The 19,427-nt window shown below is 37.7% G+C and overlaps 1 protein-coding gene across 1 annotated transcript in view; it reads left to right on the top strand.

Annotated features, from left to right (window-relative positions):
• The window catches only part of PIK3C2G (phosphatidylinositol-4-phosphate 3-kinase catalytic subunit type 2 gamma), a 474,611-nt gene that overhangs the window by 85,143 nt on the left and 370,041 nt on the right, over window positions 1-19,427 (top strand). Inside the window, exon 9 of the mRNA XM_070370044.1 lies at window positions 15,202-15,324. Coding sequence (XP_070226145.1) covers window positions 15,202-15,324 — 123 coding nt within the window. The remainder of the gene's footprint in view (window positions 1-15,201; window positions 15,325-19,427) is intronic.

Here is a 19,427-nt window from a genome sequence, read left to right on the forward strand (position 1 = left end):
GCTTTTCCTTTCAGCAATTTTCCCCCCTCTATTCTATTCTACTAATAATTAAGGAATGTTTTCCGTATTCATGCTATATTCTGAATTCATTGCTAACATTTAGGAGAAATTAAGAACAGAAGAAAGAGAAAGAATTTTCCCGGAGGTGTTACTTAATGCTTACTTAGTACAAATTACTAAACTATTTATTTAATGGAATCAACAGAAATCAAAGTCAGAACCATGCTCTGAAGTTGCTAACAATCTGGCTGGAAAGAGCATTTTCACATAAAGCACACAGAGAGGTAAATCTCCAGGAGAAAGCAGTGAAAAGCCAGATTTCCATTAGGTGGAAGAATCAGCTTCTGATTCAAAGTTGCTGTCTCCTAGTAGCCTCTAATGCATTGTCTCCATAATTTTTATTTAAATGCCAAGTAGGACCTTTAGAGAAAGTTAGCAATCCCAATCACTGAGGACACACTTACACTGGGATCTAGTAACTGATGAACTAATTGTAGATCAAATGGATCTGGATTGAAAAAAATCCAGCCATGCTTCAAAATGTAGGTTGGCTTCATGAAACATCTGCTTGGTATAAAAAGAGCTAAGAGCCTCCAAACATTTTACCTTAAAGCACATGACTCAGAGGCTGTATCAACTAGATAACCAGACAAAAAGTGAAAAAGGCACCTCTATGCACCTCATTTGTTTGTGTGTGTCTGTGCTAAGTCTCTTCAGTTACATCCTACTCTTTGCGACCCTGTGGACTGTAGCCTGCCAGGGTCCTCGGTCCACGGGATTCTCCAGGCAAGAATCCCAGAGTAGATTGCCATGTCTTCCTCCATGGGGTTTTCCTGGTCCAGGAATCAAAGCCAGAAGTCTCCCAAGGCTCCTACACTGCAGGCAGATTCTTTGCCACTAAGCCAACAGGGAAGCCCCTCTCTATTGTTCAGGTGTAACTAACTCAATGAGGAAGGCAGAATAATTCTTTTCTCACACCATCCTCAAGACCAAAATCTAACAGTTTTTAGCCTCTAAACAGAAATCAAAAATTCCATTTATAAGGAGAAAGAAAGTGGGCACACAGGGATCTGATAATATATATTTAGTATTTTTAGGACAATAGCTTTCTTAGTAATAAGCAGACTGACTGTTGGATTTTCAGAAGTTCCAATTTCAAACATAATTTAACCAGAGTGGCAGTAAAGACAAGAGTTTAGGAGCAGAGATTCCAAATGTATGTGTAAACATTCTGCCACAGGGTAGGCTTTAATTCATCAATCCTTGAGTTTATATTATTCACTACTAGAGTGAAGATAGTAAAATAATATTGTTAAAAATTAACAAAGCAGTAGATGTAATGTGCTTAATATTATATACTGGCTGGAAGATAAAAAATGTTGAAGTAAAAGATAAGTACAAGTTGATTTATTGTTATTAGAGTTACTATTTTTAACACTGTCACTAAAGTAGAGGATTGTATATGATCCAAAACAAAAATGTCACAAAACTGGTTTGCATTCACAACAGAATATAATAGGAGGGAAAGGAGCAAAAATAATCATTAGAAAATAGAGTAAAATGAATAGGTAGCATGGACCAGCTAAAAGGTCACAAAAGGAGAAGTCAAGGAAATGAAGGAGATAAGTCAGGATAAAAAGGAAGTAAAACACCTTTGCAGAACTGGAACTTACCTTAGCAGAAAAAAGGGGCAGATTGAAACTACTAAAAGTCAAACCTATGTATAGAACACTGCCAGACAGGAATAAGAAGAAACAATGAAAGATCTTCAGTAAGGAAGATAATTACTACCCAAAGTAATTTGTATTCTAAGTGGGCTTCCCTGGTGCCTCAGATGGTAAACAATCTGCCTGCTAACGCAAGAGACCTGGGTTTGATCTCTGGGTCGGGAAGATGCTCTGAAGGAGAGAATGGATTCCCACGCCAGTGTTCTTGCCCAGAGAATTCCATAGACAGAGGAACCTGGCGGGCTACAGTCCATGGGGTTGCAAAGAGTCAGAAACGATCGAGTGACTTTCACTTTCAAGAGAGATATAAAGAGTTTCATCAGAATAATGACATAATCTGATGACTTAAGATTTGTGCAATGAGTTATGTAATACATGAAGAGTGCACACACATAAATTAAAGAACTGAATAGGCAATCTTATTACATAAGTTTGGTACAAAATATTGCCAGTATCCTAAGATCTATCTATATGCCTCTTTATATCTCTTGGCTTCTCCATAAGAGTTATTCTTTGAAGAAAAGCCACTTTGAACCTTTTCTTTGCCATTTCACCATGGAAGTATGCATCCATTAGCAGTTTGCACCTCAGATATTTCAGATTTGGTTTTATTCCATCACAATAAAGAAAACATGGCACTAAAGTGAGTCACATGAATTTTTTTGATTTTTCAGTATGTATAAAAGTTTTGTTTACACTGTTGCTGCTGCTAAGTCACTTCAGTCGTGTCCAACTCTGTGCGACCCCATAGACGGCAGCCCACCAGGCTCCTCTGTCCATGGGATTCTCCAGGCAAGAACACTGGAGTGGGTTGCCATTTCCTCCTCCGATGCATGAAAGTGAAAAGTCAAAGTGAAGTCACTCAGTCGTGTCTGACTCTTAGCGACCCCATGGACTGCAGCCTACCAGGCTCCTCCATCCATGGGATTTTCCAGGCAAGAGTACTGGAGTGGGGTGCCATTGCCTTCTCCTGTTTACACTGTAGTAAGTGTGTAATTACATTATGTCTTAAAACGTACAATCTCTGTCCCTTAATTAAAAAATAATTTCTTGCTTTGATTCACTTCAGTCACTCAGTCGTGTCCGATTCTTTGCAAAACCATGAACCACAGCACGCCAGGTCTCATTGTCCATCACCAATTCCCAGAGTCCACTCAAACCCATGTCCATTGAGTCAGCGATGCCATCCAACTATCTCATCCTCTGTTGTCCCCTTCTCCTCTTGCCCTCAATCTTTCCCAGCATCAGGGTCTTTTCAAATGAGTCAGTTCTTCCCATCAGGTGGCCAAAGTATTGGAGTTTCAGCTTCAACATGAGTCCTTCGAATGAACACCCAGGACTGATCTCCTTTAGGATGGACTGGTTGGATCTCCTTGCAGTTCAAGGGACTCTCAAGAGTCTTCTCCAACACCACAGTTCAAAAGCATCAATTCTTCTGTGCTCAGCTTTGTTTATAGTCCAACTCTCACATATATACATTACCACTGGAAAAACCATAGCCTTGACTAGGCGGACCTTTGTTGACAAGGTCTCTGCTTTTCAATTATCTGTGTAAGCCAGTCATAACTTTCCTTTCATGGAGTAACAGTCTTTTAATTTCGTGGCTGCGGTCACTATCTGCAGTGATTTTGGAGCCCCCAAAAATAAAGTCAGCCACTGTTTCCACTGTTTCCCCATTTGCCATGAAGTAATGGGACCAGATGCCATGATCTTAGTTTTAAGAATGTTGAGCTTTAAGCCAACTTTTTCACTCTCCTCTTTCATTTTCATCAAGTGGCTCCTTAGTTTTTCTTCACTTTCTGCCATAAGGGTAGTGTCATCTGCATATCTGAGGTTATTGATATTTCTCCCAGCAATCTTGATCCCAGCTTGTGCTTCATCCAGCCCAGCATTTCTCATGGTGTGCTCTGCATATAAGTTGAATAATCAGGGTGACAATATACAGCCTTGACGTACTCCTTTTCCTATTTGGAACCAGTCTTTTGTTCCATGTCCAGTTCTAACTGTTGCTTCCTGACCTGCATATACGTTTCTCAAGAGGCAGGTCAGGTGGTCTGGTATTTCCATCTCTTTCAGAATTTTCCACAGTTTATTGTGATCCAGACAGTCAAAAGCTTTGGCATAGTCAATAAAGCAGAAATAGATTGTTTTCTGGAATTCTCTTGCTTTATCGATGGTCCAGCGGATGTTGGCAATTTGATTTCTGGTTCCTCTGCCTTTTCTAAAACCAGCTTGAACATCTGGAAGTTCATGGTTCACAGATTGCTGAAGCCTGGCTTGGAGAATTTTGAGCATTACTTTACTAGCATGTGAGATGAGTGCAATTGTGTAGTAGTTTGACCATTCTTTGGCATTGCCTTCCTTTGGGATTGGAATGAAAACTGACCTTTTCCAGTCCTGTGGCCACTGCTGGGTTTTCCAAATTTGCCGGCATATTGAGTGCAGCACTTTCACAGCATCATCTTCCAGGATTTGAAATAGCTCAATTGGAATTCCATTACCTCCATTAGCTTTGTTCATAGTGATGCTTCCTAAGGCCCACTTGACTTCACATTCCAGGATGTCTGGCTCTAGATGAGTGATCACACCATCGTGATTATCTGGGTCATGAAGATCTTTTTTGTATTCTTCTGTGTATCCTTGCCACCTTGTCTTAATATCTTCTGCCTCTGTTAGGTCTCTACAATTTCTGTCCTTTATCGAGCCCATCTTTGCATGAAATGTTCCCTTGGTATCTCTAATTATTTTGAAGAGATCTCTAGTCTTTCCCATTTTATTGTTTTCCTCTATTTCTTTGCATTGATCATTCAGGAAGGCTTTCTTCTCTCTGCTTGTTATTCTTTGGAACTCTGCATTAAAACGAGTATATCTTTCCTTTTCTCCTTTGCTTTTCATTTTCCTTCTTTAGAAATATCAACCCAAACACTTGAGCTTTCAATGAATTGTAATCTTTTTTGCTGATAGAGGGTACTCCTTGATGTTGATGTCTGTTGAAGGTTGGCGTGCCGCAGCAATTTCTTAAGAAAATGATGAAGTCTGCCACATTGGTCGACTCTTCCTTTCATGAATGATTTCTCTGGGGCATGCAATGCTATTTGATAGTACTTACTGATAGTAGAACTTCTTTCAAAATTGGAAGTCAATCCTCTCAAACACTGTCACTGCATTATCAACTAAGTTTATTTAATATTCTAAATCCTTGGTTGTGATTTCAAAAGTCTTCATAGTGTCCTCACTAGGAGTAGTTTCCCTTTTGAGAAACCACTTTCTTGGCTCATCCAGAAGACTCAGCTCTTCATCCTTCAGGTTTTATCATGAGATTGCAGCAATTCAATGCCATCTTCAGGCATCATTGTATCTATGTGTGTATGTATGCTCAGTCACTCAGTCACTCTGATTCTTTGCAGCCCCAGGGATGTAGTCTGCCAGGCTCCCCTGTCCATGGATTCTCCAGGCAAGAATACTAGAGTGATTTGCCATTTCCTCCTACAGGGGGTCTTCCTAACCCAGGGATCATACTCATGTCTCCAAAATTGGCAGGCAAATTCTTTACCACTAGTGCCACCTGGGAAGCCCCTCACTGTACCTATACATATGGGTGTATGATTTTCTCATTTATTCTTTTCAATTTTTGAAAAATTTTTGCACTACTATAGATACAGTAAGGGGATTCTCAGGTGGAACTATTGGTAGAGAATCCACCTGCTGACTGGTGATGGAAGTCAAGTCCGATGCTGTAAAGAACAATATTGCACAGGAACCTGGAATGTTAGGTCCATGAATCAAACTAAATTGGAAGTGGTCAAACAGGAGATGGTGAGCGTAAACATCAACATTTTAGGAATCAGTGAACTAAAATGGACTGGAATGGGCAAATTTAACTCAGATGACAATTATATCTAATACTGTGAGCAAGAATCCCTTAGAAGAAATGGAGTAGCCATCATAAGTCAACAAATGAGTCCAAAACACAATCTCAAAAATGACAGAATGATTTCTATTCCATTCCAAGGCAAACCATTCAATATCACTGTAATTTGGGTCTATGCCTCAACTTCAAAGAAGCTGAAGTTGAATGGTTCTATGACGACCTACAAGATCTTCTAGAACTAACACCAAAAAAAGATGTGTACTTCATCATAGGGGACTGGAAAGCCAAAGTAGGAATCAAGAGATACCTGGAGTAAAGATAAGTTTGGCTTTGGATTACAAAATGAAGCAGGGCAAAGTCTAACAGAATTTTGCCAAAAGAACACACTGGTCATAGCAAAAACCCTCTTCCAACAACAGAAGAGAAGACTCTACACATGGACATCACCAGACAGTCAATACCAAATTCAAATTGATATATCCTTTGCAGCCAAAGATGGAGAAGCTCTATAGAGTCAGCCAAAACAAGACCAGGAGCCATAAGACTGTTGCTCAGATCATGAACTCCTTACTGCAAAATTCAGACTTAAATTGAGGAAAGTAGGGAAAACCACTAGACCATTCCAGGTATGACCTAAATCAAATCCCTTACTATTATACAGTGAATGTGACAAATAGATTCAAGGAATTAGATCTGATAGACAGGGTGCCTGAAGAACTATGGACAGAGTTTCGTGACATTGTATAAGAGGCAGTGATCAAGAATATCTCCAAGAAAAAGAAATGCAAAAAAGGAAAAATGGTTGTCTGAGGAGGCCTTGCAAATAATTGTTAAAAGAAGAGAAGATAAAGGCAAAGGAGAAAAGGAAAGATATACCCATTTGAATGCAGAGTTCCAAAGAATAGCAAGGAGAGATAAGAAAGCCTTCCTCAGTGATCAATGCCAAGAAATAGAGGAAAACAATAAAATGGGAAAGACTAGAGAGCTCTTCAGCAAAATTAGAAATACTAAGGGAACATTTCATGCAATTATGAGCACAACAAAGGACAGAAATTGTATTGACCTAAAAGAAGCAGAAGACATTAAGATGAGGTGGCAAGAATACACAGAAGAACTATACAAAAAAGATCTTCACAACCCAGATAACCATGATGGTGTGATCACTCACCTAGAGCCAGACATCCTGGAATGTGAAGTCAAGTGGGCCTTAGGAAGCATCTCTATGAACAAAGCTAGTGGAGGTGATGGAATTCCAATTGAGCTATTTCAAATCCTGGAAGATGATGCTGTGAAAGTGCTGCACTCAATATGCCAGCAAATTTGGAAAACTCAGCAGTGGCCACAAGACTGGAAAAAATCAGTTTTCATTTCAATCCCAAAGAAAGGCAATGCCAAAAATGTTCAAACTACTGCACAATTGCACTCATCTCACACACTAGCAAAGTAATGCTCAGAATTCTCCAGGCTAGGCTTCAACAGTATGTGAACCAAGAATTACTGATGTTCAAGCTGGATTTAGAAAAGGCAGAGGAACCAGAGACCAAATTGCCAACATCTGTTGGTCATCAAAAAGCAAGAGAATTCCAGAGAAACACCTACTTCTATTTTATTGACTATGCCTAAGCCTTTGACTATGTGGATCACAACAAACTGTGAAAAATTCTTATAGAGATGGGAATACCAGACCACCTTACCTTCCTTCAGAAAAATCTGTAGGCAGGCCGAAAAGAAACTGTTAGAACCGGATAGTACAATAGACTTGTTCCAAATTGGGAAAGGAGTTTGTCAAGGCTGTATATTGATACCCTGCTTATTTAACTTATATGCAGAGTACGTCACGAGAAACGCTGGGCTAGATGATGCACAAGCTGGAATCAAGATTGCTGAGAGAAATATCAATAACCTCAGATATGCAGATGACACCAGCCTAAAGGCAGAAAGTGAAGAGGAACTAAAGAGCCTCTTGATGAAAGTGAAAGAGGAGAGTGAAAAAGCTGGCTTAAAACTCAACATTCAAAAAACTAAGATCATCGCATCCAGTCTCATCACTTTAAGGCAAAGAGATGGGGAAACAATGGAAATAGTGACAGAGTTAATTTTCTTGGGCTCCAAAATCACTGCAGATGGTGACTGCAGCCATGAAATTAAAAGATGCTTGCTCCTTGGAAGAAAAGCTATGACCAACCTAGACAGCATATTAAAAAGCAGAGACATTACTTTGCCAAAAATGGTCCGTCTATTTAAAGCTGTGGTTTTTCCAGTTGTCATGCATGGATGTGAGAGTTGAACTACAAAGAAAGCTTAGTGCTGAAGAATTGATGCTTCTGAACTGTAGTGTCAGAGAAGACTCTTGAGAATCTCTTGGACTGAAAGGTTATCAAACCAATCAATCTTAAAGGAAATGTCCTGAATATCACTGGAAGGACTGATGCTGAAGATTAAGCTCCAATATTTGGCCACGTGATGCGAAGAACTGACTCACTGGAAAAGATCCTGATTCTGGGAAAGATTGAAGGCAGGAGGAGAAGTTGGATGGCATCACCGACTGGATGGATTGCTTTGAGCAAGCTGCAGGAGTTGGAGATGGACAGGAAAGCCTGGCATGCTGCATTCCATGGGGTCGCAAAAACCCCAGACAGGACTGAGCAACTGAACTGAACTGTAATGACTTAGAATTCTTTCTACATATTTCTGGCTTCAATTAGCAAATATTTTTTTAAGGCTATCTGTATCTGTGTTTATGAGAGACATCAGTCTATACTTTTCTTGTAATATTGTGGCTTGATTTTAACATTGAAATAATGCTAGCTTTATAAAATAAGTTAAGAAATGTTCCCTCTGGCTGACTCTGCATTCTGAAATAATTTGTGTAGATTTGGTTTTCTTTCTTTCTTAGATGTTTGATAAAATTTACCAGTGAAGCCATCTGTTGATAGAATTTTCCTTATGGGAAGGATTTATTATAAATTCAATTTCTTCTAATTCAATAACATAGAATCATTCAAAGTTTAAAGTCATAAATTTCCCTCTAACTTTTAGTGGCATCCTATGAATTTTGATATGTTGGCCATCATCTCTTTAAATATATCTCTCCCCATTTTTATCTTTCCAGAACTCCAAATGCATAAATGCCTCTGACAGGCTTGGATGATGTGTACTGGCTTTTCTTCCCACTCATTTTCCTTTTTGTGTTTTGGTAGGATGCTTTCTCTTGATCTATCTTCAATTTCACTGATACTTTACTTCACTGTGTTCAATCTGATGCTCAGATTGATGTTCAATCAACTGAAAGAATTCTTCATCTCTAGTATCAAGTATATTCTTATATTTCTATGATTTCCACTTGCCTCTTGTACATCGTTTTCATCTCTCTGCTGAAACCCCCATCTGTTCATGCTTGTCGTCTACATTTTCCACTATGTCTTGTCCCATGCTAATCATAGTTACTTAAAAGTCCTTGTCTGATTGTTCTAATATCTGGGTCATTTATTAGTTTGGTTTTGTTAGTTGTTTCATCTACTGACAATGGATTGTTTTATCTTGGTTTTTTGGTATAGATCCTAATTTTGCATTGAGTCCTAAACATCCCATGTAGAATAATACTAGAGACTGAGGTTTACTGTATTCATATCTGGATATGGGGAATGCTCTTCTGTTATGTTATTTGTACATAGAGTTGGTAAATCTAGTCAAGATTTGAGCTTTTGTGTGTGTGTGTGTGTGTGTGTGTGTGTGTGTGTTTCTATCATTATAGTCAGGGCACTTCAGGCTTCAAATTCCCCTAATGGTTAGTTACCATCACCTATACTTACATAGAACACCTGCAGTACTAGAGTCTTTTTCTCTGTTCCTCAGCTTTCAACAGCCCATTTGCCAGGTCACAGAGATGATCTCTCTCAATACTATTGTCTCTAGTGTACTCTGCTATTGTTTATTATTCAAAATAGACTCATTTTTGTATTAGAGTAAAGGGAATTTTGAGGTAACGATCAACAACAGCCCTAGGCTGTGTTTTTGAATCTCAGGATTGGAACTGTCTGAGCATTTCTGCCTTAAAATTGGAACTTTTTGGCAGCCTAAGTGTACCTTATATCTGCACTCAGTCTTGTACAGGAGACAGTTTTCTGTCCTTCCTCCTAGTGGTTCCTGACTTCAGATTGGTATCCATGTGGGAGCCTGGGCTCCAGACAGGGTCCCCAGTCTCCTCCCCAGAAACAACAGGTTTTTGCTTCAACCATTCTCTCACCAGCAAAGGATCTTAACCTGTGTCCCACCTATCCCTGCAAGGCAGGCTGTTTGCTTTTTCTCCCTTCCTCCAAAGCAAGAGATTTTTGCCCGGGCTCAGGATCACAGAGGATATCTGTCTCCTCTCGTATTATCATTTTTCTAGTATCATAAACCAGCAGCTTAGAGCTTTTGCTTCTTATAAGAGGAAGATCTACAGAAATAGGGTTTCCCCTAGAAGGCCAGTGAATGGACCTTCAGTTTCCTGCACCATCTTCATTATTTCCCCTGAACAACTGGTGGGTGTCCAAGATGAGCTTACAAATGACTGTTAACTCTCCTTGTGTCTTGAACTCCCAGATATTTCAAACTGACATGCTTGCTCACATCTAGCCTTTAAGAATCTGCTAAAATTTTGGCTGATTTATTCTTACCCTCTTATATAGTGGTCATCTCGTTCTCCTGTGCTCTGCCAAAGGCCAAAGACATTTTGTGCTCCATCTCCCCTTGGCAGGGCCTGCCACTCTTTGGAATCTGGTCTACTTGGTCCCCTTTTGACCTCAAATCTCTAATGCAGTCAGGAAAAATTATGATCTTTGTATATTGTCTGCCTTTTTCTATTTCTACAATGGGTCCAAAATTCTACATTTTAAGCTGAAATGAAACTCCAAAGACAATTTTTAATCTTTAAGGAGCAATTTATAATAGCACTAACCACTGAACCTGGAATAAAAATAATTCTAAATTCTCAATTTGTCTCCTGAATTTGATAATGTTTAGTACGTAAACAGAAATAGAAATTAAGATTTATTTTTAAAATCCTGGAAAATAGCAAGCTATTTAAACACATTATTACTTTGGTCTCCCTCATAGCTAAATTAAGGGGATGGGGTGGGGGACATGAACCTTATGCTCTTAGTTTGGTTTTGCTTTCAAAAAAGACGAGAAGGAAAGTTTGTCAGCAATCTTCTCCAGTGTTCAAAATACATTACAAATATGCTTAATCTCTAAAGTATTAGACTGGTGCTCCTTCAGAGTCTATGATACATCAATTATATCTAAGGTTAGAATATAGCACATAAAATAACTTCACAGCAGTATTGTCAGTTTTCACTAATCCATAGAGTTAGAAAGAATTTAAAGTAGTCTACTTCAAACTCCTATTTAATGCAAAATATGCCTCTAAACATCCTTATTGGCTGCACACTGTAACATGGGTCTCTACTCAAAAGGCAGCCTACTCAATTTTGGGAAAAAATAATTTTTCCAAAATATCAAGCCAAACTGAATATCTCACACAGAGCCAAAATAATGTGCAATCATTTGTTCTAATTTATCATTCCAGAACTTACAGTAAATCTAATCCCCTTTTCACTTGAAAGGTCATCATATACTTGAAAGTGATTGTGTTTCCTTTTCCTATTTTCCAAACTGAAACTTCCTAGTACCATCTATTATATTTCCTTTATGCCCATTAAACTGTAGTCTTATGGCTTATGTCTCAAAACTTTGTGTTCTCCAACTGTGACCCATACTTCCTCCTTCATCATCTAAATATTAAATGTTCTGAAGTGTATATACCTATGTTTCCATTTTTATTTCCTCTATTTGTATTTTCCTTTTGGACAATCAAATCCAATTTCTTTGTTAGGTATCATCTCTATGAAAATAACACTCACATCTAAGCTTTGATATCTCTTGAAATCAGGGACAAATTCTGTTGTTTTGTGTCTGTAGAATATCTCATGATGGATCACCCAAAGCCCTTGTGGTTTGGGATCACAAAAGTTTTGCATTTGCTTCTGCCTGAGTCCAAAATAGTAACAGCACTGGCATTATTTTGGCATAAATTCCTGCTAAGGGTAGTGCAAATTAATACTCCATAGCTACACATAACAGTTCCTCAGGTAATCATTTTCCTTACTCAATGCCCAGCTTGACAGAGAATTCCTCAAATGTTCTCCTGGTCAGTAGACACTGTTTCGTTTTGTTTTGTTTTGTTTTCCGCATCTTTTGCAGGTGACAAACCAGTGTCAGGGATCTCAGTCCCAGGTCTGCCCCTTCTCCTACCTCAACCAATAGCTTTAGGTCTAAAATTTCAGCACTTGTCCCATTCTAAGCAGTAAACACCAGCATCTAAGTCCACTGACATTTTCCCAGGCTACTGACATATCCATGTTGAAGCTAATGCTCAGCCTTTAAATTCCTTCATTAAATTTCTCCATCCACAGATTTATCCTATCTTTGTTTTGGGCTAAACTTTGGATTTACATTTTTTTCTTGTGGTTCAGCTAGTGTTTATATGAGTGTACAATGTGTGTGTGTGTGTGTGTGTGTGTGTGTATGTGTGTAAGGTGTCCATGTTTGCTCAGTCCAACAGCTGCAAGAGCTAGAACTCTGCTGCATTTCCCAGTATCCAGAGGCTGAGTCTACTTGGTTTTTCCATTGGCAACTCAAGCTCTGTGTATCAAAAATAAAAACATATCACAATTCCACCAAAACTCCATATTTTGCCATAACTCATGGCACTCTGTCTTTGGGTTTTAAAGGTATGAAATTTTGAAAACATCTTCAATCCAATATCCCTGTTGCACTCAATCCAATTAGTCACCAAGTTAATTCTACAGTGGCAACATTTCACTTAACATAGTCTAACAATTTTAGTCACTCAAAAATGAAATATTTATCTTTCGGAATTTTTATGCAGATCAAATGAGATCAATAGATCAGACAAGAGGCACTACAAGACTACAATAACAGATGGGATAAATTAGCTATTGAGTGACCCAGCAACCCAACATTTGCATTTTAACTAGTAATATTTCATGGATTTCAACAAATTCACATGTATCTCATATCTACCAAGAATGTATGAATGAAAAACAAATTCATTCACTCAGAACCTGATATACATCTCTATCATAGTTTTAATATTTCTTAATTTTCATATTATTAGTTACCTGGGCATGAACAGTGTCTGATTTCTCTTATAAACCAAAAAATCTGTGTGAATGGATAAAAATGAACTAATTTGAAATGAATAAACTAAAATTTAGCCCACATTATTTGCCAGGGACTTTTCCTATTTTACTTTATTTAACCTTAATAATAATTGTGTGTTGTGTGTTAGTTGCTCAGTCGTGTCCAACTCTTTGCAACCCCATGGACTGTAGCCCACCAGGCACCTTTGTCCATGGGATTCTCCAGGTAAGAATACTGGAGTGGGTTGCCATTTCCTTCTCCAAATAATAATAATTAATTATTATTTAATAATCAGTTCAGTTCAGTTGCTCAGTCGTGTCCGACTCTTTGCGACCCCATGAATCGCAGCACACCAGGCCTCCCTGTCCATCACCAACTCCTGGAGTCTACCCAAACTCATGTCCATCGAGTCGGTGATGCCATCCAGCCATCTCATGCTCTGCCATCCCCTTCTCCTCCTGTCCCCAATCCCTCCCAGGATCAGGGTCGTAATAATTAATTATTATTGTTCCAATTCTACAGATGAGGGAATTCAGATACATGGAAGTTAAATAATTTTGTTAATGTCCATAGGTAGAATAGGACAGAATCAGGATTTTATCACACATAACCTTATTGCAGACCTGGAAATAGAATTTATTATTTCTTTCACAAGAAATAGTATATTCATATCATAATAATAGTTGGGTTGCTGTCTTTGGGGAAAATTCGATTTGTTAAGTTCACTGTCAAATGTGGTACTCAACACTAACCTCAGTTCAGATTACGTACACTTGCTGAGCTCTAACTTTCTGGTTCTGGGGAGTACATGTCTTCTAATTTAATAATAAAGTAGCTCTTCTGGCAGCCACATCACAATGTGGACTCATTTATTTCACACATAAATAAAACAACTAACCTTTTTCCACATGCATTAGTAATAAATTTTTCTTCCTATGTTGTAACTGAGTAGTTATATTTTCTTAATCTGTGAAGATTTAAGATCCAAGTGAACCCAATTAAGTTCAATTTTTTGTTTGTTTAGTTTTATTTTCTTTTTAGCTCATTAATCAAGTCTGGTGATAATTTTGGAGTCCTGATTGTGTCTTTCATAGTATTAATTAGCCATTCTTTCTAGGTTTTTGTCAACAGTTTTCACTGTTTATAAAATCATTATAAAAGGTACTGGAGATATATTAAAAAGCTTTGTTTTTCCATAAAAGACACAAAATTATATTCTTAAATATAATACCCACTTTTTTGTCTTTATATTGATAATGCTTTGATAAGAAAATGATCTAGAATAAGTACAGTTAAAATCTTTTGTATTATGAATTCATATCTTTGTGTGAAAAAAAATTCTTCCATCTCTCTTGAAATAAACTCCACTGAAATTCTCCATTGGAATGACTGTGATTCTAGACTTGATAGAGCTCATGTGTTTTGAAAAGCCAACTTTACAGTGATACAGTGATATAGATAAAATACATTAAAATATTATAGAGTTAAAGATGATTCACAAATAATTAAAGAAAAAAAGAGAGATTTCTAAACAATTACCAGTAAAAAACAAAAAAGAATAAGGTCAAAATTGGGCAGTTTTTTTTTTTTTTTTTTTTTAATGAAAGCTAAATTTAAGAACATGTGAAAGCTCAGAAATTAAAAAAAAAAAAATGAAAAGCTCTTAGAACTGTGACACAAAGTCTGTGTATAACTATCTTAAGCAGAGACAGAAATTTTGATTTTAAGAATAGTTGGTCATTTCTGTGGACTGTACTTGTCATCAGTGATTTTATTTTTGAAACATCATAAGCCTGAAATATAATATAATCAAATGATTATATAACACCTCCAGTACCAAACTTCATTGTACCAAGTTTGTTCTGAACTCTGATTTTTAATAATTTTGCCCTCGTATACAGTGCTTACAAAAATAAATGTATTCTGCACTCTACATAGATCTGCTATAACTTGTCTGGTTTTCAAAGTATTTTTCAGGAACCAGAGACTTTCAGTCTCTCTCTCTGTCTCTGTCTCTTCTCTCTCCCGTTTTATATCAGATAATGTTGCTGCTAAGTAGCTTCAGTCGTGTCTGACTCTGTGCAACCCCAGAGACCGCAGCCCACCAGGCTCCCCTGTCCCTGGGATTCTCCAGGCAAGAACACTGGAGTGGGTTGCCATTTCCTTCTCCAATGTTAGAGTTGATATGTATCAACTAGGACTGATAGTCCTAGTTTTCAGCATTCACTCAATGCAAATCACGCTTAGATCACAGGGTAACCAGTCCTGAGAATCTTTCACATGGAAACAACCATTTTTTATTCTGTTTCCTCTTCCTAGGTAGAGAGGTAGTTTAAAGATAACTTAGTGTCCTCTTGATTTCAATAAACTAAAAGATATCAATCTTTTCATCTACAGCAAAATGTGGACAATGTTACTGAAGAAGTAAAAAATATATGCAGTGTTCTGGGATGTGTGGAGACCAAACAAATTACAGATGCTATAAATGAACTAAATCTTATTCTTCAGAGAAAACCAAAGGTAAATGCACTCATTTATTACACAGCAATTATTTTAAACCTGAGTTCAATAATTAATTAAGGAGAGTGAAAGACTTTTGATGAACTGGTATAAATGTATGTGTGTGTGTATGTGTGTGCATGTGTTGCTGTTCATATATATTTCAATCATTTGGGGATAATGAAAACTTAATTCTATTATACCAAAATAATTGAATTAAAAGGAAATTTCTTATACCTTTGAAGTGTAACTACAATACAACCTTCAAGTGAGACTGAAATCTATCCTACAGTCCTACCTAGATGAATGTGCTTATATAATAATATTCACAGGCAAGTGTTTGTATAGACTATTAATGGTTCTCATGCACAGCAGTGTATGCAGAGGTAGGTACCCATGCTTGCTTGGACAAGCATTTATGCAGGAAAGAATAGATCAGTTTTTGTGGTATTTTTTGTTGAATCTTCAAGGCACACTGCTTTGATGATCCCACATTCTATAATGATTTCCTGGGTTTTCCATTTATAAAAATGAGCATTATATGAGCATCATATGATTTTTTCTTTTAAATCTCAGAAATCTGATGTAGATTATATGTGAATATTGCCTAAGAAAAAGATTAGGACATCTGGTTACAATGAATTGTTCAATCTTGGTGCTAGTTTAGCAAGTGATAAAGTCAAAAGATAGGATACTGCTGATGATAATAACTAATACTTGATCAGATCAGATCAGTCACTCAGTCGTGTCTGACTCTTTGCGACCCCATGAATCGCAGCATGCCAGGCCTCCCTGTCCATAACCAACTCCTGGAGTTCACCCAGACTCACGTCCATCGAGTCAGTGATGCCATCCAGCCATCTCATCCTCTGTCGTCCCCTTCTCCTCATGCCCCCAATCCCTCACAGCATCAGAGTCTTTTCCAATGAGTCAACTCTTTGCATGAGGTGGCCAAAGGACTGAAATTTCAGCTTTAGCATCATTCCTTCCAAATAAATCCCAGGGCTGATCTCCTTCAGAATGGACTGGTTGGATCTACTTGCAGTCCAAGGGACTCTCAAGAGTCTTCTCCAACACCACAGTTCAAAAGCATCAATTCTTCTTTGCTCAGACTTCTTCACAGTCCAACTCTCACATCCATACATGACCACAGGAAAAACCATAGCCTTGACTAGACGGACCTTTGTTGGCAAAGTAATGTCTCTGCTTTTGAAAATGCTATCTAGGTTGGTCATAACTTTCCTTCCAAGGAGTGTCTTTTAATTTCATGGCTGCAGTCACCATCTGCAGTGATTTTGGAGCCCCAAAAAATAAAGTCTGACACTGTTTCCACTGTTTTCCCCATTAATAAGCAGCAAAATAGAAATTTGAGCCCAGGCCTCTAAACACACTTCAGTACATATGAAACTTCATAAAAGAGAGTGACTGCATGCATTCTTTATCTATATGGATAGGAAGAGCACAGATTCTATTACCTTGAATGCACCAGTCTTGAAATTTCAAAAAGACTGATTTACAAAGTTGACAATTATACTAATATATATAAATTGTCATTGTTTCAAATAGGTGACTAGTAAAAATCAGTAATTTCTTACTATCAGACTTCCTATGTCTTTTTTTTCCTCAAGTGCAACTGCTTTACAATGTTGTGTTAGTTTCTGCTGTACAACGAAGTGAATCAGCTATATGTATACATAAATCTCCTCCCTCTTGAGTCTCCCTCCTACTCTCCCATCTCACGCTTTTAAGTCATCACAGAGCACAAAGCTGAGCTCCCTATGATATACAGCAGCCTCCCACTAGCTATCTATTTACACATGGTAGTGTATATATGTCCATGCTACTCTCAATTCATCTCCTCCTCTCCTTCACAATCATCCACCCCTGCCCCAATCAACAAGTCCATTCTCTACATTTATGTCTCTATTCCTGCCCTGCAAATAGGTTAATCATTACCATTTTTCTTGATTCCACGTGCTTAGTCGCTCAGTCATGTCCGACTCTTTGCAACCCCATGGACTGTAGCCCAGCAGGCTCTTCTGTCCATTGCAATTCTCCAGGCAAGAATACTGGAGTGGGTTGCCATGCCATACTGGAATAGGTTTCCATGCCATACTGGAGCGGGTTGCCATGCCTTCTTCCAGGAGATCCTCCCAACTCAGGGATGAAATCCAGGTCTCCCATATTGCAGGAGGATTCTTTACCATCTGAGAAACCAGGAAGCCCAAGAACACTGGAGTGGGTAGCCAATCCCTTCTCCGGGGGATCTTCCCATCCCAGGAATCAAACTGGGATCTCCTGAATAGCAGGTGTATTCTTTACCAGCTGAGCTACCAGGGAAGCCTGCTAGATTTCATACATACATGTTAATATATGGTATTTGTTTTTCTCCCTATATCTTATTATAAACAATTACAATTGTATTTTTTGCAATTAGATGTAATAAATTCAGAATTTTTAATATCCTATTTGCATTACATGAACAGTGACAGTGGTGACTGAGGAGCAAAAGTCTCATATCAACAAAAGATTTTATAACAGCTGAAGTTAAGATAACAAGTGAGAATTAACTTGCAACAAGTTATTCATTTCTCTTAGATTACCACATTTTGGAGATAATACAAATACCTAGAGCTGATAATAAAATACAAAAAGCATAGGGTCATGCAGAGATGATTTGAATTTGAGATCTGCCACTTGCCAGGTGAATATACTTTGGAAAACTAATTAACTTCTCTAAGTTTCAGTTTTCCTCATCTCTAAAACAGAAAAAGAAAACAGAATTTGCAGGGTTCTTGAATCAGAAATAACATTAACAAATGGGCCAGATGAGAGTATATTTTGAGTGGCTCAGAGGTAAAGAATCTGTCTGCAATGCAGGAGACCACCTACAATGCTGGAAATGAAGGTTCAGTCCCTGGGCCGGGAAGATCCCCTGGAGAAAGTAATTGCAAACCACTCCAGCATTCTTGCCTAGGAAAACTGATGGACAGAGGAGTGTGGCAGGCTACAGTCCATGAAGTCACAGTCAGACACAACCTAGCAAGTAAACCACTACCACCCATTATTATTAGTGGAAGTAGTAGAGATGATGCTGTAGTAGTTTTTTATAATCTTCCTCATGAGGCCAAGAAGAGTTTAATTCACCCAAGTACCACTAAATACTCTCTTATCTCTGGGCCATTGGTTATAGCCAACCTCATGATAAATGCTAGAGTAGGAAACCAGATACATGAATGTGGACACATGTCTTCCCATCTGTTAAGACCACTTGGCTGTTCTTTAGTTTTTATGTCCTGCTCTCAGTAAATCAGTAGAAACAAACAAATGATCAAAGAAGGAGGAAAATCTAATTTTAGGATGAAGCATTTCAAATGCTGTTAAAGTAGCACTTTAACAACAACAACAAAAAAGCTTTTTAAAGAAAAAGCTTTCTTTAAACATTCATTTTCTGAAACTCCCTAGATAAACAAAAATGACAGTTTTCTCAAAAATATCAAATTTTCAACATATCTGAAGCAAAAGAATCCTTCAAGGAGAAACAAAGTATTTCCTAGGAAAATATGGACAATTACAATAATTGAGAGAAGCTCATATCATATTTCACATTTCTTCTATACTTAAGAGCACTAAATGTGACTATTCATGCATAGAAATGAAGAAAAGAATTGACATTTACCAGTTTTATTTCATATATGTCAAGGGTCAAAATAAATAGTTGAATATCCCCAAGTAAACAGATTCTGCTTGAGTACCTTTTCAAAGTTTATTCAACATTATTCAGACATTTTGTCCATCCCTTTTCTCAACGTATCTTAACTATAAGCCCACCTATATAAGAAAATCAGCACAAATAGTAAGTATATTTTACATTATTTCTGTAGTAACCAACTATGGCTAATAATGCCAAACTATTTCAATCTATCCACCCACCATAAACCTAAAACTAAAGAAACACTGAGAAATATGTCTTCTGCCAACAGATTCAAATTTCAGAAGCTGTCCTTTTTCTTGGCTGCATTTTTAGGTCAACTAACAAAACACTATTTCCTGCCATACCAGGAAGTAATTAAGTATTTACTAAATGTAAGTTTTGGCAAAATGAAGAACTATATCACAAATGC

The sequence above is a fragment of the Bos mutus genome, chromosome 5 (assembly GCF_027580195.1).
Source record: "Bos mutus isolate GX-2022 chromosome 5, NWIPB_WYAK_1.1, whole genome shotgun sequence".
In the NCBI taxonomy this organism is placed as follows: domain Eukaryota; kingdom Metazoa; phylum Chordata; class Mammalia; order Artiodactyla; family Bovidae; genus Bos; species Bos mutus.